This window comes from Odocoileus virginianus, chromosome 12 (assembly GCF_023699985.2).
Source record: "Odocoileus virginianus isolate 20LAN1187 ecotype Illinois chromosome 12, Ovbor_1.2, whole genome shotgun sequence".
In the NCBI taxonomy this organism is placed as follows: domain Eukaryota; kingdom Metazoa; phylum Chordata; class Mammalia; order Artiodactyla; family Cervidae; genus Odocoileus; species Odocoileus virginianus.
The window spans coordinates 32070138-32088387 of record NC_069685.1 but is presented as its reverse complement, the minus strand read 5'-3'; the positions used below and the strand labels follow the sequence as shown (position 1 = coordinate 32088387).

Genomic DNA, 18250 nt, shown 5'->3' with positions numbered 1-18250 from the left:
TAAAATGGCTTTACATTTAAAGTCCTGTCTAAAACAATAATCTTTATGAGCATCTCTTTGGCATGACCATCCATTAAGTTAAAATGACCATAAAGTTACTGCTAGCTGACTGCTGTAGCATTTCTCGAATTTAGTTTTTGATGTGAGAGCAAAGGCTGGCATCCTGTATATGATATGTCAGTTTACAGGAAACAGCCAGGAGAAGAAACCATAAATCTTTCACTTGAGTGAAGTGGAAGAGCAGTTAGCAAAGTATAAATATGCCTTTCTCACTTTGAAGTAATTCATGATAGTAATGCAGAAGTGCAAAAAAAAAAATCAAAGCCAATGAGATCCTGTCTGGCTGAGAAGTAAAATCTCATTTGGTGCCAGGAATTATTGTACCAGCTTGCTAATTCCTATGTAGTACATGCCTTATTCAGTCTGAAATATAAGCACATTCATTTCTGATTAATTTTTATATCAGCTCTTCTAAAAATAGTCATAGAGAAAGTAGCAGACATTTCTGTCCCTCACTTTACATTTCTGTGTCCCATAATTCTTGGATGAGGGTAGGGTATTCCACTGTGGTCCTAATTAGTATATGATTACATTTTTATAGACATTTATTCCAGACGTATGTCTTTGTAGTTCTGTGTTTTCAATTTGGACAAGACAGATTAGTTACCCAGTTTTTGTTTTGAGAGGAGGGTTTGGTCTCAATATTTAGGTAATTCACACAGGTGCCCTATTGTTTGAAAGGAAATACTGTCTTTTTTAAAGTCTTAAAATTAATCAGTAGGAAATTTAAGATAGATTATACTTAGCTTCACATAAAATATAAGGCCTCATCTTTTTTTCTTCTCTGTATCAGAATGAAAATGCCACGACAATGTTTGAAAGCCAAAATTAGTTTTGATGGGTTTTTAAATAGTAAAAACAAAGTCAAAGTTTGAACTTCAGTCATGTGACTCCTACAGACTCACTGCTTTATCACTGATGTAACTAATTTATTTCTTCCCCCAGCAAGGTCATATCCGCACAAAGCCTGCTACATAGAATATACTTTACTAAGACTTAATAAGCTGAAAAAATTATATTTAGGAAAAATAGACTTTCCCTTCTCATTTGTCATATAGGAAATTTCTTATAGCAATGCATCCTGCTAGAGTTACAACCTCTTTTTCAGGGTTGAGTGTCTCTGTGGCCACTTTTGGTATAAAAATGAAACTGCTAACTCAGTTAATTGTCTTCTCAGTAAAGTAGTATATTCAATATTCAATATATTCAGTATTATATAAAATTAATTTTATTTCACTGTACAGTATCAGCTATTTAACAAAAATTTGTCCGGGTGAGCCAGAAATGAGGAAATTACTGGCACTCTGTTTTTTTGGAAACAGAAAATGTTTACTTTAACTGTGGTGAGTATTTTATTTATCTTTTTAATTAAAAAGTTATAGAGGATGATTGGGATGGAGATGATATTGGCACTTATTAAGCAACTGGGATAAGAGGAGTTACTTTTTCAGAATCTTTTTTTTGTCACCTGGTGCTTTTGTTTTCATGAAAGCTTACAGACACCCAGAGTTTGAAATAGCTCCTTATACTGAGTTACTTCATTTTCCCTCCTTAGAAAGGGTCTACAAGGAATTAGAATATATTTTTTAATCCTAAGGAGAGTCCCAAGGGGAAGTTTGTCTCCCGTTGAAAGGAGAAGGTGGTCCCTAGGGAGCATCTTCTGTTGAGAGGCTGAAGCAGGCAGCATCCATCAGCCGCCCCTGCAGCCCACTGTTCCCCCGTGGCCAGAGCCTCATTGTCTTTGGTTTCTTGGCTGTAGCTTCCACTTAATGGAAAAACATGTTGCCATTTAAAAGCAGATGGGAATTCAGCTCAGGAGGAAATAAGAAGTCTTTTTTGGTTATGGCTATTGTTTTCTTTTGCTTTGATTTTTGTTTTTTAAGTTATTTGTAGCAGATTCCACTTCATGTATTTCTGCTATGTCAAATTATCCTAGTTCCTTTTGGAAAACTTTTACCACTGGCAGGAAGTCAGCAATCATAAACATATGCATATGAAGCCATAACTGGGCCCATTACCCGTGTGCCATGTGCTTGAAGACAGAGGTGATGAGTAAGATATGTAATTTCCTCAGTATAAGAATTTGCTGGAACAGGCTGACAATTAATGTCGGTAATATTTAGATTAACTATTTGCATTTGGATGTTATCCTCCCTTTAGTGATTATCTCGTTAAATTGACAAAACATCTAAGAGCCAGGTATTAGCTATATATTTATGAGTAATATAGGCAATCATAGCATTTATTTCGCATATCAAGATTTGAGAATTCAGCTTTCAAGAGAGGCAATTAAATAGGAGAAAGAACAATTTTAATGATACAGTTGGGTAGACTTTTAATAAAATTATAGCTCATTTCTTTCAGAGTTGCTTCAGACAAGTTATTTAATATTTAACTTCTTTGAATCTTAGTTTCCTCATCTGTGAAATACCTGCATAACAAACTGTTTTGAGGGTTGAGTGAGATAATAAATGTAAAAGCAACAAGGTCTGACACATAATGAGTGCTTCATAAATGTTATTTCCCTTCATTTTATCCTCCTTATATCAGTTCAGTGTTTATATTTACCACTGCAGTATTGAATGATGCTGCAATAAGACAGTTTTGCATGTTTTCAATAACCAGATAATTTATCTGAAAGCTGTTAATAAATAATAATTGAGTTTGCCTCTTACACTTTTCTTCAATTGTAGAAATATACTATAGTGACCCTTTTTAGAGTCATCTTATGAATCTAGCTCTAGCAATTTGTTAGAGTTAAATACATTTCACATTAATTTTTCAAAAAGCTTTAACTTCATATAAATTTATTCTTCTTATCTTTGTTTTACTAAAGTGATGTGTCTTGCTCTGAGTTCCATTTTGTAGTCTAAGTCTGGGCCCTTCTGGGTCTAATAAAAGTTCAAAATCTTCATGTCAGCTTGACATTAAAAAAAATCACCTTCCAGTGTGCCTCATTAATTCAAAAAGGGTTCTATTCACTGTGCTTGAGCTATTATAGCTAATAAAGTTGTTGTTCAATCACTCAGTCATGTTCAACTCTTTGTAACTCCATGGACTGCAGCACACCAGGCTTCCCTGTCCATCACCAACTCCTGGAGCCTCCTAAAATTCATGTCTATCATATCGGTGATGGCATCCAACCATCTCAACCTCTGTTGTTCCTTTCTCCTCCTGCCCGCTTTTCTGTCTTGCTGACTATTATTCTTTTAATGTGCTTTCTCTTTTCTCCTACCCAGTGAGAATGAAAGGAGCAACTATAATCGTGTAGGGTATCTGCACTTTTCCTTCATGAATCCTCTTGTGAATATTTTCCCTAATCTAAAAATCAAGATTAATGTACTGGAACCTGGCATAGATTGACTCTTTATATGACCAGCCTAGCAACACATCTGAGATAGGACTCAAGATCCTCAGGCAGGACAGGACACGCTTTGGCTCCCTGTGCAGTGCTGGTGGAGAGCAGTTAGCAGCAGTGTTCACATCCCTGAGTGCCACAGGCACCACGGGACTTCGCAGCCTCCTGTAGATACACCCGCAGTCTGCTTGTCCTGCCTAATCAGAAACTGCCCTGTGAAATCGTGCTGTTGTGACTAGTCTGCTGCTCTTATTTGAGATCTTTGTCCCTCCACTCTTTATTGTGCATTTACCCTAAAATTCTATATCCATACCCCAGAGTTTCAAAGTACTCTTTGCTCATACAGCCTACTGAAAGCACTGCTTTGTAATAAAACCATCGTGACAAACCCACCCAAAAATGGCTTCTCCTTTTGAATGCTTTTACTCTGATTTCTGTTTCATTTGTTTGGCTTTTAGGATATTTTCCCTTCTGGTTATTTTAATAAGGACAGCTGCCTCATGTCCCGCCAAACAAACTGTAAGGTTCTCTATGGCAGAAACCAGGTTCTGTGCTTCTTGGACTCCTAGCACAGCAACCACTGTGTCCACTGCATCAGTGAACTATATGGTGGATGGATGATTTGTGTGTTGATTCTAAGTAATCCTAATGAACAAAAATACCAGTTTTAACATTCCCTAAAGTGACACTTGTAGTTTTAAACTTTTTTTGATATTGACTTATCTGAAGTCCCACAGCAAATAAATGTGACAAACTCAGAACCAGAAATCAGATCCTTGAACTCGTCCTGAAAGGCTCTTCCTGCCTCTTGAGTCAACAGAAGGATCTTTGAAAATGTTCCATACTCCCTTTGACATCTCTGATCTTTGATAAAGGTTTCCCTGCTCTTGTGGACAGTAGGTATGAAACATCTTGACACTTTTTTATATGCACTTTTTTTTACAGTTATTGTCTTCAGCTGCCTGGTTGTCATCATCACAAAAATTATAAGCTACTTGAAGTTAGGAACTATGTTTTTCTTTATTACTTACAGTATTTTCCCAGGTATTGTGAATGAGATCTTCAGTTTAGAGGGAAAGACCTCTAAAATAAACAATTAAGTTCTATATAATGTGTTTGTGTGTGTGCTGAGTTGTGTCTGACTCTTTTTGACTCCATGGACTCTAACCCACCAGACTCCTCTGTCCACGGAATTTTCCAGGCAAAAATACTGGAGTAGGTTGATGTTTGCTTCCCCAATGCAATTGTTTATGTGACATGATACAGTGATGTACAGAATACTGTGGGAGAGGGAAGAAGCTGTAGCTCTGCACTGAGTAGGACTGAAGGAGGGGGTAGCTGATCTGAGTCTTAACAGGTGAGTGGCAGTCCCCAAGTACAGGGGGCTGGGAAGGGGGGCATCCCTGGCATACAGGAAGGTAGAGATGCATCAAAGGACATAGTGTGTTCTGCATTCAGCTACAGGGTGAAATATGAGTAGAAAAAGAGTCTGAGAGTAGAAATGGTAGGCAATAAACCAGGGAAAATGAGTCAGACAAGTGTGAAGGACCTTGAACATCACATTAGGTAGCCAAAGTATTGGAGTTTCAGCATCAGTTCTTCCAGTGAATATTCAAGGGTTGATTTCCTTTAAGATTGACTGCTTTGATCTCCTTGTTGTCCAAGGAATTCTCAAGAGTCTTCTCCAGCACCGCAATTCAAAAGCATCGATTCTTAGATGCTCTGCCTTCTTTATGGTCCAGCTCTCACATCCGTACATGACTACTGGAAAAACCATATCTTTGACTATGGACCTTTGTAGGCAAAGTAATGTCTCTGCTTTTTAATACTCTGTATAGGTTTGTCATTGCTTTTCTTCCAAGAAGCAAGCGTCTTTTAGTTTCATGGCAGCAGTCACCATCCACAGTGATTTTGGAGCCCAAGAAAAGAAAGTCTGTCATTGTTTCCATTGTTTCCCCGTCTATTTGCCTTGAAGTGATGGGACTGGCTGCCATGATCTTAATTTTTTAATGAATTTTAAGCTGGCTTTTTCACTCTTCTCTTTCATCCTCATCAAGAAGCTCTTTAGTTCCTCTTCGTTTTCTGCCATAAGGGTGGTTTCATCTGCATATCTGAGGTTGTTGATATTTCTCCCAGCAATCTGATTCCAGCTTGTAACTCATCCAGCCTGGCATTTTGCGATGTGCTCTGCATATAAGGTAAATAAACTGGGTGACAATGAACAGCCTTGTCGTGCTCCTTTCTCAAGTTTGAACCAATCAATAGCTACCCTGTTTAAATGAATCATGATAAAATCTTCCAGTGCAAAAACCAGATATCCTGAAAGCATGTATTAGGCTATGACTTTTAAGCCAGTCCTCTACCCCTCTCCCTTACTGTTTGGTAAAAACCACGACCTAGACTCCAGTCCTGTCTTGACCACTTACTATAGTATTAATTTGGCCAAATCATTTATCATCTCTAGAACTCATTTCTCGTATTTTAATAAAAGAGTAGAGATATGGTCTTCATGATCCTTCCTAGTGCTAATAATGTGTGCCTATATATGTCATAGCTTAGAGTAGTCCTGTTCCTTAGGGATTGGACCTCCAAGGACATATAACACAGTTATGTTGTCCTCACAATGCTCCTGGAAACCTGGAATCTTGGGATTGTGGTCATTGTCTCTGAATACTTGCTTCTATGGCCTAGAGACCCTAACCATGGCACAAGAGGAATAGGAACCTTGGAAGACTCTGACAGCTCTTAGAATTCAGATTTTAATAAAAATTCTCCTGGGAACCCTGGAAGTCCAGTGGTGAAGACTCCATGCTTTCACTGCAAAGGGCCCTGGTTCAATCTGTGGTCTGAGAATGATTCCACAAGCTGTGTGGTGTGCCCCTCCCTCCCCCCAAAAAAATCTCCTTAGCAAACTTGAACAATTTTCCACTGAATGGAAATGAAAGTTTTAATTGCTCTAGAGATTCCCATGCCCAGTAATTTTTTTTCCTTGATACCTTTGGTTTCCCTGCTTTTTATCTTTCTTAAGAACAGCTTGTCAAGTTCAGTATCTATGATTCTGGAGGCATTAGAATAAAAAGTCTTATAAAATGAAAACATACATCAGCCTGCTTTTTCCCTAAACTCTTTGTTAGGAAAGTAAGTAAAAGCTATAAAGTTATAATGTTCATTTTAACCTACAGTTTTAAAAATGTACAGTGTATGGAAATGTAACATTTTCTATATTTCCAAACATGAACTTAAATTGGCAATAAAAAAGAACCTTAATTTGGCTTACCTGAAGGCTATTTTAGATAGGATGTTTACACCAAAGCAAACCATCCTCCAGAACACCTTGTGCTGCCATACCTGTATTACTGACTCCTTGCCAGTTGTTTAAAACTGCTGTCAGATTACAAGAAGCATTAGTCAGAAAGGAAATGAATGTTGAATGAGAGGCTGGCTGGCAACAGACTTAACAGAGCATTTTATTACTGAAAGCATAAAGTACTGAAGCCCATTTATAAAAAGAAATGTTGTTATCAAGGCAACAAGTTCATCAAGACCTCCCTGATAATCTAGTCCTCAAGCCTGGTATCCAGGCTGAGTACGTATCTGTGAAGACTCACTCAGGCCAGTAGTAATGGTGTTTTAACAGTCTGCGTTCTTTCTCCTCTTCCAGATTTTCAGTCTCTCTATTGATCCATGCTGGTCCCCCCAGAATTTTTGTATAAACATTGAATCTGTGCTGCTTCATCTTCGAAAGAGTGATAAATTTGGGGGATTTTACCAACTTGGAAGGAGCTCGTGATTTTTTTTTTTTTTTTTTTTTTAATATGTAGAGCATGCTTTAACTCTGTGGTATAGATTCTGGTAGGGTTGGACATTTTTTTATTATTTGAGGTGAAGTAGGCTAATTTCTAATATTAATTTAAGTGATCTATATATGAAAAGTATGCCACCAGTGTAAGTGAAGACTTTTTCTTCTTTTAAGAACAATTTGGGGACTTCCCTGTGGTCCAGTGGTTAAGACTCCACACTCCCAAAGCAGGAGGCCCAGGTTCAATTCCTGGTCAGAGAACTAGATCCCACATGCCAGAACTGAATGTACACATTCCTCAACTGAAAGAACTCACCTGATGCAAGGAATACATGGTGCAGCCAAATAAACAAAAAGAAATTTTTTTAAAAAAGAACAATTTGTACTATGTGAAACTGCATTATAGTTAGCAGATGGGTTATGGAATGAGAAAGATCTAAATCCAGATGCTAGGTCTGACTGTTTCCTAGCTTGTGACCAGTTTCCTTAAATGTAAATAATGAGAGAGATCTGTTGTCCAGAATAGATGAAATGATTCATACAGTAAGTACATAAGTGTATTTATTCTCGTACATATAGCAGGTGCTCAATAAATAATTTTTGTTGTATATTTTTATAAATCAGCAAAATCAATTTCATTGCTATCTAATATAAAGAACTTAATTTGTTTAATATTTCCATATTTTACTGCCTTAGATTTTGTGAGTACTCATGAGTGTTTTATGTATATGTCATGTTTTTAGTTATAATGGTATGTTCTTTAAACTGTAATTCATAGTTACATGCAGAATTTATTTTGGCTGATTTTGATTTATAAACATCTGAAATCCTTATTTTTATTTGTTCCTTTTTTAAACATGTATACTTTTTTTTTTACTTTCAAGTGTGTAAACCTCATGTTTCCTTACAAACTGTCTACATAATATCCCTATTTCAGTATATTAAAGTAATGCTTGATTCCTTGGGTACAATGTAATTTTTTAATATGTTTTATTAATTGAAAAGAAAAAAATGGTACACCTAGCATTTCTACTAGAATAATTGTTTAGGAAATACATATACCGAGTTACTGTGCCTTTTCAGTTTTAGCTTAGAGTTGAACCTGAGTGTTTAGGTAAGGCTCAGAAATCTTAACGTGAAGGACAAAAATACTTCCTGTTTGTCATCTGGTGTTAGATGATGACATAGAGATGTTCTTATTCTTCATCCTTAAGTGACAGTGATTCTGAGTTCTCAAAGGTGTCATTCTATTAAAATATTACCAAAACTGTAAAATAGTTTAGTTATAATACAGTCATTGAATTGTTCTTAAATATAACCTCTCCTGTGTTTTAGAAATTTAAAAACTGAATCTAACCTTGCCTTAGGCTTGAAAGAAAAGTACAAAGAATTAAGATTTGCATCTCTCTTTTGTTTTGTCTGTTTTTAACCTCCAAATACTATTTCTAGTAGTCTTTAATAACAGCTAGCTCTCTTTTTGCTTAAAATCTGGAAAATGGGTTTTGCTTTTATATTTGTGGGAAAGTTTCCCTGTTCATTTAGAAGGAAAAATTAAGATACAATACACATACCAATTTTATCATTGCAAAAGTTCCAAATCATAAATTAGTCATTTTCTCTTTTTCTTCAGAATTACCCAAAAAGATGGAAAATCACTTAAATTGTTCTTGGCATTTGGAAAAGACCTTCCTTCGGTGATAGCGAAAGCAGTCCCTTGGCATGTCTTTATTCACTTCAAAAGAACCCTTAAAGAATGGTTTTATATTTAAACGTAAGAATTGTATTTGTTTGCCTAGTATTAACTTCTTGCCAAAATTCTTAAAAATACAAAAGGTCAAACACTCTGAACAATAGTAGTCCCCAGCATTTCTTTTTTCTTTTCTTCTCTGTATCATAAATCTGGGTCAGAACTGGAGATTTGGGGGAGATGAATCCAGAAGTGTCAATTCAAAATGAACTTTCTTATTATACAATTGAATTGGTCATAATGGGCATAAAGTATGTATACATGCGCAAGTTCACGGACACTGGGCTACCATTTCATCCATGGCTTCTTTTGAGCTTAATAAAAGACATGTATGCTATAAAATTAATATTGTGCTCCTGCTGTAAACAGCACACCAATATTTTTTGCCGTGTCTAGCTTCCTTATTTTTGAACCTTTAGGCATAGTTTCATGAGTAAAGTATATCCTTGGTGCTTTTAAATTACATATTTAAAAAGATTTATTTATAAAATTTTAGAACATTTATTTTGCAAAGCAAGTTGCATTAATATTTTCATTCACTTCAAACTTATATCTAAAACTAGAAATCAGTAATTGACTTTTAGGAATATAATAAAATAACTCAAATAAGTATAAGACTTGGTCCATATTATACAACATAATAAATTATGTAAAAGTTGAAACACATCAAAGTTCTGCTGTAACATGATCTAGCTTATTATAAAATCCAGTTGAATGTGGGCATGACTTGGATCCTACCCCAAGTGGTTTATTTTCAATTACTACCCTAAAACCTCATCATCATAATTTTTATAATAATATAGCATAAAGTAATATATAAAGCTGTGTTCTGTATTGTTTTCAACTTTTGTTTTTGCTCCTCCAGTAGTGATAGAGCCTGAGGACCTACTGAATTCTTTTTTGATAACCAATACTTTAGATGATCAAGATGTGATTAATTTTGAAAGTCATATAATAGGCAAAATATAAAATATTAGAGTATTTCTCCCATTTTATGTGCTTCACAGAGAGAACCACAGGCTGATAAGAGAGAGGCAGAGACCTTAGTACCTCGTAAGTTTGAAGTTTTCTTTTCTCTTTTCCATGATTGTAATTGCTTATAATTTTTTGAAGAGTGGCTTTGAACCAAAATCTGTCCCTGAAAAATTCATGTGTTGAAGCTCTAACTCCCAATGCGATAATATTTGGGGATAAAGCATATAAGGAAAGGAGGGAACTAGGATTAAATAAGTGATGGTTAGGGTCTAATAAAGCCTCCTGGATGTACAGAGGAAAGGTCATACATGACCTAGGATACTATGATACTTTTGGATGTCTGTAAGATAGGAAGGGAGCCATCACCAAAAATTGACCCTGATGGCACTCAATCTTAGACTTCCAGCTGTGAGAAAATAAATTTCTAGCACTTCAGCCATCCAGTCTGTGGTATTTTCTATGGCAGCCCAAGCAGACTAACACAGAGTTCATTACACCTCAAATTATTAAAGAACAGGTCATGTTATATTTTTTATTTCTTTTTTTCTGACTAATAAAGATGATTTCTGTTAGTTAATAGTCATTGATTTTATCCTGAATTATCTTTGAGAATCGGGTTGGTATAGGCAGTTCCTAGTTTATACAAAGTTTACTCTGAGTTGCCTCTTAAGGATTCAAAGTAACATTTATTTCTCAAAGCAATGCTTCCATTGGTGAATAGTTTCCAAGCTAGTTCCCTGAAATGTAGTACGTCATGGTATAGGTAGCCTAACAGAAGTGGGTATAAATTTTAGTTCCTGGAAAAAGAAGGACATAAACTATTAGAGCCAACCAAAGGAATGAGGGAGATTTTTTTTAACTTGGCACAAAGCCAGTCCTATGCAAGATTAGATTAGAGAACCGTTTGTCTTCACTTTTCCTCTTTGTATAACTTTTCACTTTTCATCTTCCAAGTTCCTTGCCCCATCCCTAGCATCCTCCAGACCTACTTTTCTGAGTTCTTTTTTTGACAATCTCAATCAATTGTCTGGTTGAAAAAGCAATCTATTAAGTCAGTTCACTACATAATGTTAAATAATCTCAGAGGTATCTGCATTTTTAAAAATTTTACTCTCTCAAATGAATCTCTTAATTGGTGCATTTGGGGGTTATATTTTTAAAAATAAATAGAAAAGAACTTAAAAGTATTCCAGTATGTTCCCTATAGCTTTTCTTGCTCTTTAGCAGTTTCCTTTCAGTTCAGTCGCTCAGTTGTGTCTGACTCTTTGTGACCCCATAGCCTGCAGCACACCAGGCCTCCCTGTCCATCACCGACTCCTGGAGCTCACTCAAACTCGTGTCCATTGAGCCAGTGATGCCATCCAACCATCTCATCCTCTGTCATCGCTTTCTCCTCCCGCATTCAATCTTTCCCAGCATCACGGTCTTTTCCAGTGAGCCAGTTCTGTGCATCAGGTGGCCAAAATATTGCAGTTTCAGCTTCAGCATCAGTCCTTCCAGTGAATATTCAGGACTAATTTCCTTTAGGATGGACGGGTTGGATCTCCTTGCAGTCCAAGGGACTCTCAAGAGTCTTCTCCAACACCACAGTTCAAAAGCATCAATTCTTTCATGCTCAGCTTTCTTTACAGTCCAACTCTCACATCCATACATGACAACTGGAAAAACCATAGCCTTGACTAGATGGACCTTTGTTGGCAAAGTAATGTCTCTGCTTTTTAATATGCTATCTAGGTTAGTCATAACTTTCCTTCCAAGGAGTAAGCATCTTTTAATTTCATGGCTGCAATCTCCATCTGTAGTGATTTTGGAGCCAAAAAAATAAAGTTAGCCACTGTTTCCACTGTTGACCCATCTATTTCCCATGAAGTGATGGGACCAGATGCCATGATCGTAGTTTTCTGAATGTTGAGGTTTAAGCCAACTTTTTCCCTCTCCTCTTTCACTTTCATCAAGAGGCTGTTTAATTCTTTACTTTCTGCCATAAGTGTGGTGTCATCTGCATATCTGAGGTTATTGATGTTTCTCCTGGCAATCTGGATTCCAGCTTGTGCTTCATCTAGCCCAAGGTTTCTCATGATGTACTCTGCATATAAGTTAAATAAGCAGGGTGACAGTATAAAGCCTTGACGTACTCCCTTCCCAATTTGGAACCAGTCTGTTGTTCCATGTCCACTTCTAACTGTTGCTTCCTGACCTACATACAGGTTTCTCAAGAGGCAGGTCAGGTAGTCTGGTATTCCCATCTCTTTCAGAATTTTCCAGATTTTGTTGTGACCCACACAGTCAAAGGCTTTGGCATAGTCAATAAAGCAGAAATAGATGTTTTTCTGGAACTCTCTTGCTTTTTTGACGATCCAGCAAATGTTGGCAATTTGGTCTCTGGTTCCTCTCCCTTTCCTAAAACCAGCTTGAACATCTGGAAGTTCACAGTTCCCATACTGTTGTAGCCTGGCTAGGAGAATTTTGAGCATTACTTTACTAGCGTGTGAGATGAGTGCAATTGTGTGGTAGTTTGAGCATTCTTTAGCATTGCCTTTCTTGGGATTGGAATGAGAACTGACCTTTTCCAGTCCTGTGGCCACTGTTGAGTTTTCCAAACTTGCTGGCATATTGAGTGCAGCACTTTCACAGCATCATCTTTTAGGATTTGAACTAGCTCAACTGGAATTCCATTACCTCCACTAGCTATGTTCATAGTGATGCTTCTTAAGGCCCACTTGACTTCGCATTCCAGGATGTCTGGCTCTAGGTGAATGATCATACCATCGTGATTATCTGGGTCATGAAGATCTTTTTTGTATAGTTCTTGTGTGTATTCCTGCCACCTCTTCTTAATATCTTCTGCTTCTGTTAGATCCATACCATTTCTTCCTTTATTGAGCCCTTCTTTGTGTGAAATGTTCCCCTGGAAATGTTCCCTTGGAAAAAGATCTCTTGTCTTTCCCACTCTATTGTTTTCCTCTATTTCGTTGCACTGATCATTGAGGAAGGCTTTCTTCTCTCTCCTTGCTATTCTTTGGAACCCTGCATTCAGATGGGTATGTCTTTCCTTTTCTCCTTTGCTTTTCACTTATCTTCTTTTCACAGCTATTTGTAAGGCCTCCTCAGACAGCCATTTTGTTTTTTTGCATTTCTTTTTCTTGGAGATGGTCTAGATCCCTTTCTCCTGTACAGTGTCACGAACCTTCATCCATAGTTCATCGGGCATTCTGTCTATCAGATCTAGTCTCTTAAATCGATTTCTCACTTGCACTCTACAGTCATAAGGGATTTGATTTAGGTCATACCTGAATGGTCTAGTGGTTTTCCCTACTTTCTTCAATTTAAATCTGAATTTGGCAATGAGAAGTTCATGATCTGAGCCACAGTCAGCTCCTGGTCTTGTTTTTGCTGACTGTATAGAGCTTCTCCATCTTTGGCTGTAAAGAATATAATCAGTCTGATTTTGGTATTGACCATCTGGTGATGTCCATGTGTAGAGTCTTCTCTTGTGTTGTTGGAAGAGGGTGTTTGCTATGACCAGTGCCTTCTCTTGGCAGAAGTCTTTTAGCCTTTGCCCCGCTTCATTCTGTACTCCAAGGCCAAATTTGCCTGTTACTCCAGGTATTTCTTGACTTCCTGCTTTTGCATTCGAGTCCCCTGTAATGAAAAGGACATCTTTTTTGGGTGTTAGTTCTAGAAGGTCTTATAGGTCTTCATTTAACCATTCAACTTCAGATATGGTCGGGGCATAAAGTTGGATTACCATGATATTGAATGGTTTGCCTTGGTAACGAACAGAGATCATTCTGTCGTTTTTGAGATTACATCCAAGTTTTACTAAGCCTTATTAGCATCAGGCCCTTTGGGGTAGAAACTAAAATATAGGTAATAGTAATAGAAAATTCAATAGTAAGTGATTTTATAATTGGAAAATATTTATATTTTAGAGACTAGTTTAAAGCTGATTCTAAAAGCACCAGGGTTCCTCTGGGTGGTCCCAAGGCCAGGACATAGGAGCAAACAAGAAGAAAAATCCTAGGGCCCCTCATCTGGACTGCATTGAGGGGAGCAGCTCAACTTAATCTGTAGAATTTTGTTTGATAAGAGGGATTTGTTTCTAAATTTTGGTTTAAGGTCCAAATTTAAGAGGAAATTCATTGTTAAAAATATTAAAAACTGGAAATTTCCTCCACAAGCTCAAAAAGACAACTGAGTTAAAGAAAAAAAGTCACAACCAATTTCTTCCCCTTATAACAAGCTTTTCTTCATTAGACATTTTTATGTAAAATTTTTGGAGATGTATTAGAAGGCATTCAGTAAAAAATTTCCAAAGAAAACTATTTATAAATATTTAGTCACTAATTCTTAAACATGACCCCTAAAACTAGGACATACATGTTTAAGACCATATTTTTCTAGTATTTGTATACAAAATCTGAAAAGTACCATTTTCTATTAACAAAGGACCAAGATTCTTTTTTCTTTCAGGGATGCATTTTTATAACTTGAAAGTTATGTTTGGGAGTCATATTTCTAAACATCTGTCTCACTAGAGAAATTAAGACTGTTTCTTCTAAATTGCTAAAAGATATTCTTCTAATAACTAGAATATCTCTTATGTGACATTTTTAATTATTTTTTTATTAATAAATTTTATTTTCTGAACAGTTTTAGGCTTACATAAAAATAAGTGGAAAACATAGAGTATCCATTAACCTTCTCTCCTCCTTCTCCCATTTCCCCTATTATCATCTTTCATTATTATGATACATTTATTAAATTATTGAGCCATTATTATATATTATTATTAACTAAAGTCTGTAATTTATATTTCACGGTTGCTGATGTACTTTCTATGGATTTTGACAAATTTATAATGACACTTGCATATGACATTTGAAATATATAATGACATATCATATAGAATGGTTTCACTGCACTAAAAACCCCATGTGCTGCACTTATTCACCCTTCGTCCCTAACTCCAAACCCTTGATGTTTTTACTGTCTTCTTAGTTTTGCCTTTTCCAGAATGCAGTATAGATGGAATCTTCTTTAATATAGCAATTTGCATTTAAAGTTCCTCATGTCTTTCCGTAGCTTGGTAGCTCATTTCTTTTTATTGTAGAATAATATTCCATTGTCTTCATGTACCACAGTTAATCTGTTTACCTACTGAAGGACATCTTGCGTGTCCTATTGAAGGACATCAATTACAAGATTGATAAATAAAGCTTTTCATAGATATTTATGTGAAAGTTTTATTTATGGACTTACGATTTCATCTCTTTGTGGTAAATACTCAGGAGGGTGATTGCTGGATCTTACAGTAAGAATACGTTCACTTTTATAAGAAACTGACAAGCTATCTCCACTGTGGCTGTGCCATTTTGCAGAACCAACAAGTTTCTTGTTGCTCCATATCCTCATCATTTGATGTTGTCAGTGTGCTTTTGATGTTGTCAGTGTCTTAGATTTTAGCCATTCAAATACATGCCTAGTGATATCTCATTGTTAATTTGCAATTCCCTAATGATGTATGAGAGTTGGACTGTGAAGAAAGCTGAGCGCCGAAAAATTGATGTTTTTGAACTATGGTGTTGGAGAAGACTCTTGAGAGTCCCTTGGACTGCAAGGAGATCCAACCAGTCCATCCTAAAGGAGATCAGTCCTGGGTGTTCACTGGAAGGACTGATGCTGAAGCTGAAACTCCAGTACTTTGGCCACCTCATGCAAAGAGTTGACTCACTGGAAAAGACCCTGATGCTGGGAGGGATTGGGGTCAGGAGGAAAAGGGGATGACAGAGGATGAGATGGCTGGATGGCATCACCGACTCAATGGGCATGAGTTTGAGTAAACTCCGGGAGTTTGTGATGGACAGGGAGTCCTGGCATGCTGCGATTCATGGGGTCGCAAAGGTTCGGACACGACTGAGCAGCTGAACTGAACTGAACTGAATGATATATGATATTTAGCATCATTTCCTTATTTGCCATCTATATAACTTCTTTGATGAGTTATCCAGATATTTTGCCCACTTTTAATTGGATTGTTTTCTCTTTTTTGGATTTTGAAAGTTCTCTATATATTTTGGATATCCTTCCTTTATAAGATTTGTGTTGTCTAAAGAGTTTTTCTTAGTTTGTAGCTTATCTTTTCACTCAAATCTAAAATTTCATAAAGCAGAAAGTTTTTATTTTAATAAATTCATATCTGTTTTTCTTTCAATAAATTCATATCTGTTTTTCTTTCAAAATACATTTAATAGGGTATTAAATGTATTCTTTCTGTAAGAAAAAGATACCTATTTGGAATCATGTTATGTTTTGTAAGTGTTTATAGGTAAAAACAGCCATATTTGCTCAATACTTTACTTTTTGTCCTCATAATTGTGATGATTTATAACTTATAATGACAGGGAGAATTATTCCGTCCAAGAACTGTTAGCCATGAAGAAAAGCATTCTCTTTTGAACATTATGCTACTGTATCTGAATTAGATATTTCTACCTGTATGAATAGAAAAACATTCTCCTCAGAATTGGGATTCACTACTAAACAGGAGCATTTTTAACTTGGGCATAGGCAGTATTTTATATATAGATCACACACTACACAATGGCCATACTATATTGCCATGCTTTAAAACACAGGATAACTGTGCCAGGAGGTGATGGATGAGGGGAGGGACCTTTTAAATGAAGAAGAACATTATGGAAAGAAGTTTTTATACTTTTAAAGTTTTGTCCGATTCAAGAACCTTGTCACATCACACATTGGCAGTAAGGTGACAGAATTTTTATATTCAGCAATCTCTTTAATGGCACAATTTTAATAATATCCGAACAAGATACTATGGTAAAATAATACAGAGCAATCTAGTATAATTTTTCTTTTTATGTTGACTTAGCTTTGCCTGTATTTTGTGGATTTTTCTGTTGCCACGAATGTATGTATGTATGTATGTATGTATGTTCACCTACACACCAAGCTCATACACAGATCATAGAAATTAGAACTTCAAACTTAGCTGAAACTAACTTATTTTTCATATCATGCAGTTTCCCACAATTAACAAAGCTACCTTATGGGAATCATACAGTAAACTGGAGCTGTTTATTATACTGTTTAAAAGGCCCATAGAACGGGTGTACCCTACATATTACCACAGCTTTAGAGAATGACATCTTGGCAGGAGAAGCCAATACACAGTTGTATTTGAGTGGCAATAACAGGCTATCATTTGAAGTTTAGTATAGGTAATAAGCATTCACCTTTGCTTTCTACTCCTGCTCTCCTACTTTCCTCCTTTTTCCCCCACTAGCTTTATTGAGATGTAATTGACAAATGTGTGTTAGTTGCTCAGTTGTGTCTGACTCTTTGCAACCCTACAGACTGTAGCCCACCAGGCTCCTCTGTCTATGGAATTCTCCAGGCAAGAATACTGGAGTTGGTTCCCATTACCGTCTCCAAATTGACAAATAAATTGTAGGATATTTAAATTATCCAACCTGGTGGTTTGATAAACGTTATGAATGGATTCCCTCCATCGAGTGAATACAACCATCACCTCATGTATTATGTGTATGTATGTGTAAAAGAGAGAGAAAGTTTAGCTTCTACTCTTGGCAGATTTCAGCTACACAGTACAGTATGATCAACTTCGGTTACCATATTACACATTAAATCTTCAGACCTTTTATTCATCTTATTACTGAAAGTTTGTGCCCTTTTACAACATCTCCTGATTTCCTCAACCCCTCAGCCTCTGGCAACCACTTTTCTCTTCTGTGAGTTTGATTTACCTTTTGTTTCTTTATATAGTTTTGTTGTTGTTCTTGTTTAGTCGCTAAGTCATGTCCGACTCTTATGCAGCCTCATGGACTGCAGCCCGCCAGGCTCCTCTGTCTTCCTTTGTCTCCTGGAGTTTGCTCAGATTCATGCCAGTTGAGTCAGTGATGCTATCTAACAGTCTCATCCTCTGCTGTCCTCTTCTCTTTTTGCCTTCACTCTTTCTCAGCATCAGAGTCTTTTCCATTGACTCAGCTCTTCGCAGCAGGTTACCAAAGTATTGGAGCTTCAGCATCAGTCCTTCCAGTGACTATTCAAGATTGGTTTCCTTTAGGACTGACTGGTTTGATCTCTTTGATGTCCAAGGGACTCTCAAGAGTCTTCTCCACCGAAGTTCAAAATCATCAATGGTTCAACACTCAGCCTTCTTTATGGTCCAACTCTCACCCTTCTTTATGGTCCAACTCTCACATCCACACATGACTACTGGAAAAACCATAGCTTTGACTAGACGGACCTCTGTTGGCAAAGTGAT

The 18250-nt window shown here is 36.6% G+C and overlaps 1 protein-coding gene across 5 annotated transcripts in view; it reads left to right on the top strand.

Moving 5' to 3' along the window:
* The window catches only part of AFG2A (AFG2 AAA ATPase homolog A), a 325935-nt gene that overhangs the window by 268261 nt on the left and 39424 nt on the right, over window positions 1-18250 (top strand). The window contains exon 16 of one of the 5 annotated variants that reach the window (XM_020889493.2): window positions 8848-9049. The exons of the other annotated variants lie outside the window; for them this stretch is intronic. Within the exon in view, the coding sequence (XP_020745152.2) occupies window positions 8848-8877 (30 nt within the window). The 3' untranslated portion in view covers window positions 8878-9049. Of the gene's footprint in view, window positions 1-8847; window positions 9050-18250 lie in introns of those variants that run through there. 5 annotated transcript variants of the gene reach the window in all.